At 36.9% G+C, this 13882-nt stretch overlaps 1 protein-coding gene across 1 annotated transcript; it reads right to left on the reverse strand.

The window, feature by feature from the left end:
• Positions 1 to 4517: 4517 nt before the first annotated feature.
• LOC113312608 lies at positions 4518 to 8081 on the reverse strand. Its single transcript, XM_026561348.1, has 7 exons — positions 7788 to 8081; positions 7494 to 7590; positions 6906 to 7254; positions 5966 to 6816; positions 5578 to 5824; positions 4607 to 5465; positions 4518 to 4541 (listed from the first exon to the last, which is right to left on the reverse strand). The coding sequence occupies exons 1-7, from the start codon at positions 8079 to 8081 to the stop codon at positions 4518 to 4520; spliced, it is 2721 nt and encodes a 906-aa protein (XP_026417133.1).
• Between the last annotated feature and the right edge of the window lie 5801 nt (positions 8082 to 13882).

Here is a 13882-nt window from a genome sequence, read left to right on the forward strand (position 1 = left end):
AAAAAAAAAAAAAAAAAAAAAAAAAAAAAAAACCATAAAGCTATCAAGCTATGAAGACAGTGATTAAGACATTACAACACCCCAGTTATTTAAGACAGTGTTTAGATAAATGTCTCCAAAGATGTTTGTTCCAACACACCTTAAAAATATTGATCTTGACACTATTAATTAAGTCCTTCAAAGTCTTGTATTTCCCGTTAAATAGTCATGCATTCCTCTCAATACAAATTGTCCACCAAATAGCAAATGGATATAGATCCCATATTCTTTTCTTGACAGAGTTGTTCTTGCATTTCTTCTTTATCCATTCTCAGATGTTACTTTTCACTGAATCATGAAAAACCCACTGCAATTTATAATCATTCATGAAGTAATGCCACACTGACCTGGTTGTTTCACAGTGAAGGAAGATATGTTGTCTTGATTCAGCTGACTTCTTGGATAGAAGACAACCATTTACCATAATTTTATTCATGTATGAATTAGAATCCAAAATAGGAGCAACACTATAACATAGAGTCCAAATAAAGAAAATAACCTTTTGATAAATTCTAGGATTCCAAATACACTTATAAGGAAACATCAAGAGACCATCATCTTTTAAGGCTTTATAACATTCTGCTACAGAGAAACCTTTAGTCGCCACCTGCCAAACCCTCTGATCACTATCTATGTTAGGTAGTAAATTCAAAAGATGAGCCACATCTTCAATTTCCTTCTCTTTTAGTAACTTGCAGAATGAAAAATTACAGCTATTATTGTCACTTACATCCAACATATCCTAGCCTCTTTTTTATTACTAATCTTGAAAAGAGCAGGAAACATTAGCTTAGGAGCTTGGCCACTAAGCCACTTATCCTTACAAAACATGACCATAATGCCATTATTCACTTGGATTGCAGTGCATTGCTCAATGTTCGGAACTGAATTTAGGATACCATCCCATAAGCTTTTTCCTACTAGCTTGTTTGTAGCATTAGGGAAAAAAGCCTTAGGGTTTCCCCCAATTTTTGGTTAACAATCCTTCTCCATAATGTATTTTGCTCATTCCCGTATCTCCAAATCTACTTTGCATAAAGGGCATTATTCACGAGTCTCAGCTTCTTGATTCCAACACCTCATCTCTCCTTAGACGGGATAATCTTCTTCCAACCAACCTATCTTCTCTTCAATTTCTTAGATGTTGAACTCCAAAGAAACTGCCTCATGATCTTCTCCATCTCTTCTCTACTGCCATTGGCATTTGAAATAAAGACAAACAATAAACTGGTAAGCTGGAAAGAACATGCATAAACATCAATCTGCCACTTTTAGAAAGATATCCTCTTTGACATAAACTCAATCTCTTTTGAAAATTTTGTATTTCTCTTTGGATCAATTCGAAACATTCCAAAATAACATCACAACACATATCACTGTTCCGGGATATTTTCGAATGATAATTTTGAATCACAATTTTGGTGCAATCAAAGTGAATGGGGTTATGACTTATGATCAAGAAGGGATTAAAGATGACATTGTGAAGTTTTTCCAAGATATTTTTCAGTCTCAATATGCAAGGAATGTATCTATGGAATTTATGCACTTCAACAGAATTACTGAAGATGTTAAATCTTGGATTGAGAGTGAAATTTATGTAGAAGAATGCTTATCTGCAGTGAAAATATTAGGTCAATCAAAGACACCAGGGCCAGATGGTTTTCCTGTAAGTTTTTATGTTCTTGTTTGGGATATCATTAAAGATAATCTGATGCTGGTTATCAAGGAACTGCAACAAAAGAGTTTCTTGGATTGGAGGCTTAAAAATACTTTTATAGCTCTCATTCCCAAGAAAGATACCATTGAGGCGATAAAAGACGTAAGACCAATAAGTCTTGTTCATGGTGTTTACAAAATCATTTCTAAAATATTAGCTGACAGATTCAAAACTGTTTTGCCTGACATTATCTCTATTCACCAGACTGCTTTCATAAAGAATAGACATATCTTAGATGGAGTTCTTGTAGCTAATTAACTCATTGACTCAAGAATAAGATGTGGGAAACCAGGATTGCTAGTAAAGGTGGATTTTAAGAAGGCTTTTGACCATGTTAATTGGGAGTTCTTAGATGAAATTTTATCTCTTATGGGTTTTGGGGAAAGATGGAGGAACTGGGTGAAATGTTGTGTGGAGATTGTAAGATTCTCAATCTTAATAAATGGTTCTTCTGCTGGTTATTTCAAGTCAAAAAAGAAATCAGGCAGGGAGATCCTATTTCTCCCTTTTTATTTCTTTTGGTGGGTGAGGCTCTCTCTTTTATGATTAAAAAAGCTCAAGAACAAGGTTTGATTTCAGGTTTTAAAGTTGCAGAAGGTGGTACACTCATTAGTCATCTGCAATTTGCATATGACACTTTGATCTTTCTTGATGCTGATATTGAGCAGATTCAACACTCGAGTCTTCTTCTTCTTTCTTTGAGCAGCTAACTGGCCTTAAAATAAATTTTGTAAAAAGTGAGATTTTTGGTGTTGGTTTTTCTGGTGATCTTCTGCAGTTTTCTTCTGTTCTGGGCTGTTACACGGGTTTTTCGCCAACTATTTATTTGGGGATTCCTCTTGGTGATAAGAGTGGTGGAGTAGCTTAATGGGACAAAGTTTTTGACAAGTGCAAACAATATCTTGGTGGTTGGCAGAAGTCTATTCTTAGCAGAGCAGGTAAAACAACCCTCATAAATAGTGTCCTTGCAAGCCTTCCTGTGTATTACATGTCTCTCTTTATTATGCATGCTTCTGTTGCTAAGAAACTTGAAAAACTCATGAGAGATTTCCTATGGAATGACAAAAGGAAAAAAGAAGTTATATCTAGTCAAATGGCCTGATGTTGGTAAAAGGAGAAAATTTGGAGGTTTGGGTGTTAAAAGTCTGAGAAAGATGAATAAAGCTCTCTTGTCTAAATGGCAGTGGAGATTTGCCATTGAGAAAACAGCTTTATGGAGAAGTATCATTGCAGAAAAATATGGCACTGAAGCCTTGAATTGGTTTTCTAAATATCCAACTATTACATATGGCAGGTCTTTGTAGAAGGGTATCATGAAATGCAGTTCAATTTTTAGAAGTCACATAAGATTTAAAGTTAACTCTGGTACTGGTACAAGGTTTTGGATGGATAATTGGTTAACTGATGAACCTCTTCACTCTAAATATCCAAATCTTTTTTTTGTTTCTAGAGAAAAAAATTTGACAGTGGCTGAAGTTTATGGTGTTCTTGAAGATCACTAGAACGGTTAAATTCTTCAGCAAGGCAAGAATTGGTGAAACATTCAAAGTGATTTAAGTCAAGTTGTTTTAAATAGCACATCAGATGATATCATTGTTTGCTCTATTGGCGATAAGGGAGAGTTTTCTGTTAAATCTACTTATGATGTTCTTGCTAACAATGACATTTATGCAAGTAAGCTGCATATCTTCAAGTTCATCTGGGGTCTGAAGCTCCCTCCAAAGATCTCCTTCTTCTTATGGACTATAGCTCATAACAGCGTACCTACCAAAGATATGCTTAGAAGAAGAGTATTAAAGTTACTCTTTCTTGTCCTTTTTGCAATCATCATGAATATATTACTCACATTTTCTTGTATTGTGATTTTGCTGAAAAAATCTGGTCTCACTTTAAAGATAAGTTGAAATGGAAGTTTGTTACGCCTGATAACATATTTACAATGCTCCTGTCTTGGAACATTACTCTTCCTAATACACAACAAGTCCAAATCTGGCATATGATTTCTGTTGCAATAATTTGGAGCATATGGAATGAAAGGAATGCACGGGTCTTCAACAACAATGCAAGTACTGTCATTGCAGTTCAGCAGAAAATCAAGTATGTTCTTTTTATTTGGTGTTTGGTCTTTAAAGATCTTGAATCTCCTTCCTTTACTGATGTAATGGCAAGTTGGCCTAAATTGTATTTTGATTTCCTATAGATTTAGAAGTAGTTTGTTACTTCTTTAGCTTTCTTCTCTTTTTCTCCTTCTTGTCTTTGTAACTCCTTGAGGGTGGTACAAGCCTTTTGTACCTTCTCCTCTTTTTTTTTGAATAAGGAATGTTATATTAAAGAAAAAATATATGTACAAAAGACCTACGAACAGTTAAACAAAATCAAATATGCAAAACTGTTTCCCAATGAAACAAGACCTGATTAATAGAAGCTTTTAAAAACATCCTTATCAAAAAACCACAAAACAATTGTCTGCTTCACCAACATAATAACCTCTTTAGTTGTCTTTGCTCTCCCTCCAAACACCCTGTTACCTCTTTCTTTCCTCAAGTGCTAACACACTGCATAGTTAACCTTCCACCAAACCTCCCTACATCTGCCAGTCAGCTTATTCATCTGCCAAGCTTCAAAATTCTTCTTCACAGTATCATGCCACACCCAAGAAACTCTAAAAGATTTAATGAAGTAAGATCAAACCTCATAAGCAAAAGAACAATTACAGAAAATATGATATATTGTTTCCTCTTCTCTCTTACAAAAAGGACAATTAGCATCTTGAGTATTCACCCCTCTGTGATTCAACATTGAAAAAACAGGCAAAGAATTGTGAAAAGCAGCCTATAACATAAAACTCACCTTTGGTGGAACACCTTGTTTCCACAAGAACTTATTGAAATCACAAATTTCCTTCTCCTGAACCGAAAACTTATAACACTTCTTCACTGTAAACCCTCCCATAATATCCACAGAATCAGCTTCTTCATTCAATCCATGAACTGGACCTAACTCATTGCAGAGCATGTCCCATTCAAACTGCTCATTCTGATTCAATCTTCTTCTCACTTGACAAGTTAATCTGTCATTCTCAATCATGTCATCAATTGAAGCATTCTTATTCCTGCAAGCCTTGTAAATTGATGGATATCTTGCTTTCAAAGCACCTGTTGCAATCCAATCATCAAGCCAAAACCTTATTGATTTACCATTGTTAAAATTAAATTTCACCTCCTTATCCACAAAAGAAGTATTATTGAGAATACTCTTCCAATTACTCCTCCCAATAGCAGTATCATCATTAGTTGGCAGACTAGCTTCCTCCTTATTCTTTAGCTTTTGTTGCACTACCCTCCTCCATAAAGCTTTCTTTTCAGTTGCGTATCTCCCTACCCATTTAGTTTTAAGAGCTTGACTTGTACATTTCAAATTCTTCACACCCAATCCACCTAAAGATTTAGGTTTAGAAACTTTAAGCCAAGAAACCCAGCTCATTTTCCTTCTAACATCAGTAGAACCCCAAAGAAATCTTCTCATAAGCTTGTTCAGTTTCTTCTCCACATTGGCTGGAATAGGAATTAAAGAAAGAAAATAAACAGGTAAACTAGCTAAACAACTTCTTATTGAAACTAACCTCACAGCCTTAGAAATAAATTTCTTCTTCGAATAAGCCAATTTTACTTCCATTCTCTTCACCACCTCATCCCAAACTGAAGAACACCTAGCAGTAGCACCAATAGGCAAACCAAAATATTTAACATGTAATCATGGAGCTTTTCTCCAAGTTCAACTTCATTCCAGTCAAAATCTCAAAAGAACTAAGAATCAACAACAATATTCTCACCTCCTCCTCATTAGCATCCACAAACAATAAGGTGTCATCAACAAATTGTAAATGAGAAATCATGATCCCACCTTCAACTACCTGAAAACCTTTCAATTGATCCCTCCTAACAGCATCATCAATTAACTTTGACAAAATCTCCACCACAAGTAAAAATAAGAAAGGTGAAAGAGAATCACCTTGTCTTAATCCTTTAGATGGTTTGAATTTCTTTGTGGAACTCCCATTCACAAGAACTGAAATATGAGATGTTGAAATACACCACCTAATCTAAGATATCCATTTTCTACCAAAACCATGCTTCTCAAGAATTCTCAATAAAGAGCTCCACCTCACATTATCAAAAGCCTTCTCCATATCTATTTTATAAAGAATACCTGGTTTTCTATCTTTGAACCAGCTATCCACACATTCTCCTGCAATAAGAACACCGTCCAAAATTTGCTTTCCCTTAATAAAAGCACCCTGTGAATCTGGAACTAATTTATGCATCATAGTTTTCAACTTATTTGCTGGAACCTTTGAAAGAATTTTATAAGCACTACCCAAAAGACTCAAAGGCCTAAAATCCTTAGAAGTACAAGAATCCTCCTTCTTTGGAACAAGAGAAATGAAAGAACAATTCAACCTCCAATCCCAAGAACCAAACCTAAAAAATTCAGCCATCAACTTCATGAAATCAGTTTTAATTATAGGCAAACATATCTTGTAAAACTCCATAGAAAACCCATCAGGCCCTAGATATTTATTGGTACCAAAATGCTTAACAACATCATACACTTCAGCTTCAGAAAACTCCCTTTCCAACTCTTCCTTCTCTCCCTCAGCAATACTTGGAAAAAATAGATTATCAAAAGAAAATGACACTTCATTATTTTCAGTAAAAAGTCCTTCATAATAACTTCTCATTTCAGCTTTTATACTCTCCTGCTCAAAACTTTCCATCCCATCAATCTCCAGCTTAGCTATTGTGTTTATCTTCTTCCTAGCATTAGCAATTCTATGAAAATAAGAGGTGTTAGAATCCCCCCACCTAAATTCATTCTGCTTAGCTCTAGCATGCCACTTCCTTGCCTCAATAGATTTTATCTTCTTCAATTGCAACAAACTCTTCAACCTCTCCTCAAACTGCTCATCAGAAAGCTTATGTGTTTCCTCCATCTGATCCAGCACATTAATCTTCTTATTAAGCTCCTCCTTTTCCTTTTTAAGACCACCAAACTCCTTCCTACTCCACTCTTTAAGAAAAACTTTAAATTTTGAAGCTTTTTAAAGAACACAAAACTAGCTTGCCCCTGGAACTCCATAATTCCCCACCATTTCTCCACATTCTTGAAAAAGTCCTTATGCAGCAGGCACCCATTTTCAAACTTAAAGTAAGGTTTACTCTTTATACTAGGCTTAGTCACCAACATCAAAGGCTTATGATCTGAAACCACTCTTGTTAGAGAAACTTGAATAGAATCTGGAAAAAGTAAATCAAAATCAATACTTAGAAGAAACCTATCCGGCCTACAAAGAAGAGGATCCTCTGTCATGTCATACCAAATAAATGCTCCCCCAACAAATGGCATATCCACCAACTCATTCTTCATAATGTAATCATTCAAGAAATTATTATTTCTAGACTCTCCTTCACCTTTATTTCTCTCTTCTTCACTTTTCACTGCATTCATATCACCAGCAACACATAATGGACCATTCCACTAACTCCTTACCACCTCCAGATCCTTCCAAAACTCCTCCCTTTCGTTATAACTACAAGGAGAATAAACATTACACACTGCCCACTTCTTACCATTCACCTTAGAACACAACCCAAAAATGATGTTATTAACTCCCATCCTTTCTTCTACTTCACAACTTTATTTGTGTTCCAGATAGACAATAAACCCCCACTATTACCATGACTCCCTACAGAAGGAAGATACAACCAATCAAAATCCTCATCAAACCACAATTGCTTCACTAACCACCTATTCATCTTCATAATTTTAGTTTCCTGCACCAAACAAATGTCACATTTCTGATTCCAAATCAACTCCTTTAATGCTGACATTTTATCAAAAGCATTCAGCCCTTTAACATTCCAATTTATGATTTTACAATCCATTACCAACTTCCAATTGATTCACAATCTCTTCCATATTTACTATTGTGTTAGTGTTGACTTCATTAACCAACACCAAACTCCCTCACCCAACCCTCTTCTATCTTCTCCACAGCCACATTATTTTTCCTAGCATTTGCCTTCCTGAATCTTTCTTTATACTTATGCACTTGTTTCATCACCACCTCTGTTAGCTTATTCTTATACCCCTCACAAACACCTCCATACGCACAACAATGTTTTAACATAAGCTCCGTAGCCTCCATCACCTTCTCCATACTCTCAGTATGTGATAATTGAACATCTCCTAGTTTCGACACCACCTGATTCTCGATACTAGAAAACATATTGATTTCTACTATCCCCTCATGGATATTCCCCATACCCTTCTGCTCCCTGTTTTATGTTGCTTCTACCCTCTCTCTAAATGAATTGGTATTATCGCTTCCTTTTTCATTTGAATTAGAACAAGCAACGGTCAAATTTTGACCAAAGACCACCATACAACCAGAATTCAAATTAGTCTTTGACTTGGGCTGATAAATCCAACCTCTCGTACCAGTTGAAACAGCTGCAACTGACTCAGCTGAATCATTAACATTTTCTGACTCACTACCAGCTGACTTTTCCCTAACTAACTCCTCATTCCGCGCCACCAACTCAGCATCTACCGTATTTTTGAATTTTGAAATTTCTCCAACGGCTGCATCAAACTTCCTCAGTTCACGCCCATAATCCGCCTCTGATAGCTATCTTTCCTCCTTGTAATTCAGATCACATTCCACCTTCAGCACCACCTTCTCCTTCTCCATCTCCATCTCCACCACCACCGGAATCTGTGTCAGAGTACCATTCACCGCCACTATAAAAAAATGGAAACCCTCTAACTTTAAAGTTTCAGTAGCTATTCTTGAGAACCCTCCTGTAGAAATCACATTTCCAATTTTTGCTAGCAAATTTGACGACCATTTTGACTTGTGTAACCCCTAACTTTAAACCATTGTTTTACTAATAGAAAACATAATTCCCTCTCCCGTCTTCTCTTACTACTATCCACCAAATTCTTATCCTTCATCCTCCTTGATAATCCCCCTGAAATAGCAAAATGAAAGTCTACACGTTCATCCCGCCGCCTCAATGGTTTCCAAAGTTGTTTCCACTCCTCCTCTTCCAGCTGAAAAACTCCTTCTAAATCATTGAAAACATGTATCATGATGTACCTTCGTATCCCCATCTCTCGTTTGATTGAGACTGCTACCCTGTTCCAGTTTAGCTTGTGAGATAAGACTACCAATCCTGATCTAATAATCTTAGATTTAGATTGGTTAACCATTCCAGGAAAATCAATCTCCTTAGGGACCTCCTGCACAACCTTTTTTAACCCTACCTTCTCCATAGAGCAATCTAAAACCTCTGCCATAATTGACCAACAACTCTTGTTATCCCCACTAGGGATGCAAATACTCACTCCCTTATCACCATCACCTTTCTTGTGTCTAGAAATCCTAATACCACTTCTGCATTATTCTGAACCTTAACTTCGAAAATGTTATCTCCATCCTCTTCTTCAGACCTCAAAGCTTTGTTCTTCCCTCTGTGAATGAATTTAAGTAAATCAATCACCCAAACCCTAACACCTCCCCATCATCTCTCCAACACCTTAATCAACTCACGATCCCCAAAAGTATCCAATGAGATCTCAAAACTTTTTCGATCCAATTGAATAAGTTTCTTCCCTCCATCGCGCTCTCTATGTCTCTCTCTCAAGATTTGGTTTCACACACAATCTTAATGATCCTAGCAAATTTGACGACCATTTTGACTGTATTTGGTACCCTCTCCTTTTTGATCTATATAATCTTCTTTACCAATAAAAAAAATATTTTTTTTTTGGTTAAATCCGCGGTTACTCCGCATCCGGCCCATATCATCCGTCGATCCACGGATGTCTGTGATTGGGCCGGATATGGTTGGATTTTCCAAATCCGCAACTTTGACGGATTGGACGTGGGTGACCCCTAATCCGCATCCGTCCGTCCATTGCACACCCCTGCCTGCTTGGAAAGGGACGCCTCGCAAGCCGGGCTTCTAGAGTAGAGGTGAGTTCGGCGAAGCCAAATAAATTTATCCAATAGTTCAAGGCCCAAACCCAGATTCATATTCATATAATCCATTCACATTCTGTTTCAATTCCAGACTCCAGTGGTAACAGAGCGGAACCGTGACACTCCTTAGATCAAATCCTATGGGTAGTGTCACTCTTTCAAAAGAAGGAGTGCACTACCAATTAGACCCCATTAGACCAAATTATGGGTAGTGTTGAGGCACCATTTCAACCAAAAACGTTCAGCCACTCGTTCAAACGAACGAGTGGTTGGGAGTGGAACACTAGACGGGGGACTATCTCCCGTCATGAAAAGTAAAATAAAACAGGATACTATCTCCCGTTAATTTATGTCTTAGTGGGGGACTGTCTCCCGTTTTAGTTTAGTTTCTTACATTTACGGGAGACTGTCCACCGTCTCAGTGGTTTTTAAGAAACAAACGGGAGATTGTCTCCCGTTTGATATTTGATTTTTTTTTTTCACAACGGCTACATTTCAGCCTATAAAACCAACCACTCCAACTCTTTTCTCTTCATTCATTCCACTCCAACTCCAACTCAATTTCATTCTACTCTATTTTTGTGTTGAAGTTTTCTTATTCCTTTCGATTCAACACTCTCCATCCATGTCTTCTTCACCAATACCGACTACTTCAACCCAAAAAGCTCGTAGGAAGCAACAAATTAAATTTACTACGGATGAAGATGTAGCTCTTTGCGAAGCACATATAACAATAACGGGTGATGGTAGTGTTGGTGTGCATCAAGGAAAAACCAAATATTGGGATCGAATTGTTCCATTATTTGTCGAGAAAATGAAAGGTAACCCAAATGATAGAGACAAAACTAGTTTAGAAAACCGAATATATGCTATAAAGAAAGACATTAAGCTATTTGTCGCCGTTCTTGGAAAACTATATCGAAGTGGACGAGTAAGTGGTTACGGAGCCGAGCACATGGTAAGTATTTTTGTTTCATACGTATTGCTCATTATGTTTGTAAATGAATACTAATATGATAAGTTTACATTGTAGTTGATACGTGGTCGGTGTGATTTCCACAAGATACATGGGAGACCCTTCATCCTTGATGAGTGCTACGAGATATACAAGAGTGAACCCGGTTATGATTACACCAAATATGTCGATATACCCCCGCTACACCCACAACCCGTGATCCAGGTTGTTGATGATATTGGTGTCGAGGGTGTCCATGGTGCCGACGGTGTCGAGAAGGAAGATATGGGAGTCAATTGTAAAGAGGATCCGTGAAGAAAGATCTTCAAGCTCTTAAACAAGCAAAATATGGTTCTTCAAGTGATTCCATTGAATCCAACTTTAGTGAAACCAACGAGAGAATGTAAGTTATTTGAAAGGGCAAGAAGAACAACTAAAAGAGGAGAATATGAATCGAATCAAAGAAAAGAAAAAGGCACGTGTATAAATAATCATGATGACGGATATTTCTAAGTTATCTAGTGCCGGCCAAATTTGGTTCGAACGTAAACAAAACAAGATATTAGAGAAAAGGAACTTGATGGAGCAAGAAAGTAGCGAGGATGAGTAATGGGTAATATGGTTTTTGTTTTCCTAGTTGTAATTTCCTTTCAATTATGATTGTTTTCCTAGTTGTAATTTCCTTTCAATTAAAAGATTGTTATCATGAAGAATATGCAATGTAACATTGATGGAACAAGTTTAAGATAACAAGTATTTCTCCAAACAACAAAAGTATCTATGTTATGCAATGTCATTTAGTCATCCAAATTAACCAAAATAAACAAATTGTCCAAACAACCAAAAGAAACTAGCTTTTATTACCTTGTTTTTTACGGTCATCCATTTGTTGTGCTTCCTCCGCTTGTTCATTACCAAAAATCTCCCAAACATGATTGGTCAATCTTAGTCGAAGATCATTATACAAGGGTTCATGTGTTTAACTCATGATAGTTAACGGCTACGCGAGGTACAATGTCACGGTAAACCCTATAGTCCTCATCTCCAAAGGTTCTCCATGCCCCATCTCGCCTCTCATTTTGAATTATCATGTTATGCAATATCACACAAGCCAACATTATGAATTTTAAGTCTTCTTCATCCCAATATTCAACCAGACCTCTCACTGTACGCCATTTTGCTTGTAGAACCCCAAATGCACGCTCAACATATTTCCGACACGCTTCTTGCATCTTGGTAAAACATTTTTGTCTTTCATTTCCTGGTTTTTTATAAGCTTGCACAATAGTGCATAACTTAGGATAGGTCCCATTAGCCAAGTAGTAACCCATATCAAATCTTCCACCACCTGCTTGAAAATCAACTTTCGGAGCTTCCTCATCAAAGATGCCATCGAATAATGGAGATGTGTTAAGAACATTAAGATCATTATTTGATCAGGGACTCCCAAAATATGCATGCCAAAACCACATATCATAAGTAGCAACCCCCTCCAACACTATCGTCGGTTCACCTTTATAAGATGCATAATATTCTGCCCAAGACGAAGGACAATTCTTCCAAGGCCAATGCATGCAATCCACACTCCCAAGCATACCCGGAAAACCCCTTGCTTTATTCTTGGCTAAAATGTGATTAATGTCATCTTGGTTTGGGTTGCGCAAGTACTCCTTATAATAACGCCTAACTATGTTTCTAACAAATCTCTTCAAGTACATATATAGGGTTGTTTTACCCATTCACACATAATCATCTATTGAGTCAGCCGACTGCCTCGTAGCAAGTAACCTAAGACAAGCTAGAGTTTTCATATGTTGAGAATGACCCGAGATTCCTAGTGCATCTATTCCTTGAGGCCACTGTGTGTCCATTTCACACAAATCATCTTTAATCTTAAGAAATAATTCTCTTCTCATACGTAAACGGTCATGAAAATTCTTTTCTGAATATGTGAGTTTACCACCGATAAAATAATCACGCATCATAATAGCATCATGAAGAACCCTATTCCTAATAGCAGAATGTCTTCTTCTTACCTCAACCGGTTCGGGTTGTTGAGCCATGAGAGCAATTGATTGTTGCCACAATAACGTCATCACCACCATCACCCCATTAGTTCGTCTCCTTCTCCGACGTCTAGAAATGACATTGTCATCCGATTTCTTGTCACTCATTGTACCTACACATAAATTTAAAACCAATTAGGACCACGAAAACGTCACAAAATAACCAAATTAACGTGTAAATAAGCAAAATAACATATCAGTTAACCAAAAATAACATGTAAATCCAAAAATAACATGTAATCCAAAATAACATTCATTTTTAAACAAGACAATAACCAAAATAACATTCATTTTTAACAAAAAAATCTACAATATGACATTGTTCTTTAAGCCACCAAGTCTACAAAATAACATCCATTTTGGCCACTTGCTCTAATTCATTAGGTTCATAAGCCACTGTCTGTTCCAAGTACTATTAGATGATTGAGGAGGAACTTGAGTTTCATTAACAACATTCGGATAAACTTGATTGGACGAGACCGGAACTTGAGTTTCATTAACAATATCCGGATAAACTTGACTCGAGGATCCCCCAACAGTTGGCGCATAACAATCTTGTGAATTGAAGGAGCTTCGTAGAGTTTCATTCTCACTTCGAAGCCTTACATTCTCACTTCGAAGCAACTCATTCTCTTTTTCAAGGATTTGAACCCGACTACGAAGATACTTAAGCTATACATTCTCATTCTCATTTCGAAGTCTCACATTTTCATACATATAAGAACTTGTTTGCATAGGAGGAGGGTATGGAAAATGAAATTGATCTTGAGATGATGAGGAAATATCGTCCCGGTTAAGTTCTCGAACTAATGTAGCCTCATCCTTTGCAAAGTATGGACCAACCGAAACTAGTTCCCACAATTTCTCATACTCTTCAACACTTGCATCCGTGAAGGGTGCTTTACATGTCCTCAAACCTTTGCACTTCTCACATGCTTCCCGATCCGTATCTACCATTTCTTTTTGTAGAGGTGGGCAAGGCGGAATCACTAATGCACCAGTTACTTGATATGTACATCTCTCCCCAGGTACCTATAGCCTTTATCTTCTTCAATATC

Source organism: Papaver somniferum, chromosome 9 (assembly GCF_003573695.1).
Source record: "Papaver somniferum cultivar HN1 chromosome 9, ASM357369v1, whole genome shotgun sequence".
Lineage (NCBI taxonomy): Eukaryota > Viridiplantae > Streptophyta > Magnoliopsida > Ranunculales > Papaveraceae > Papaver > Papaver somniferum.

Coding starts and splice junctions, on each gene's coding strand:
- LOC113312608 (XM_026561348.1), bottom strand. CDS start 8,081: ATGGGGAATATCCATGAGGGGATAGTAGAAATCAATATGTTTTCTAGT. Junction 6,817..6,905: donor TTCAAGAATGTGGAGAAATG/GTGGGGAATTAT, acceptor AGAGTGGAGTAG/GAAGGAGTTTGGTGGTCTTA. Junction 5,825..5,965: donor GTTCAAAGATAGAAAACCAG/GTATTCTTTATA, acceptor CTCATATTTCAG/TTCTTGTGAATGGGAGTTCC.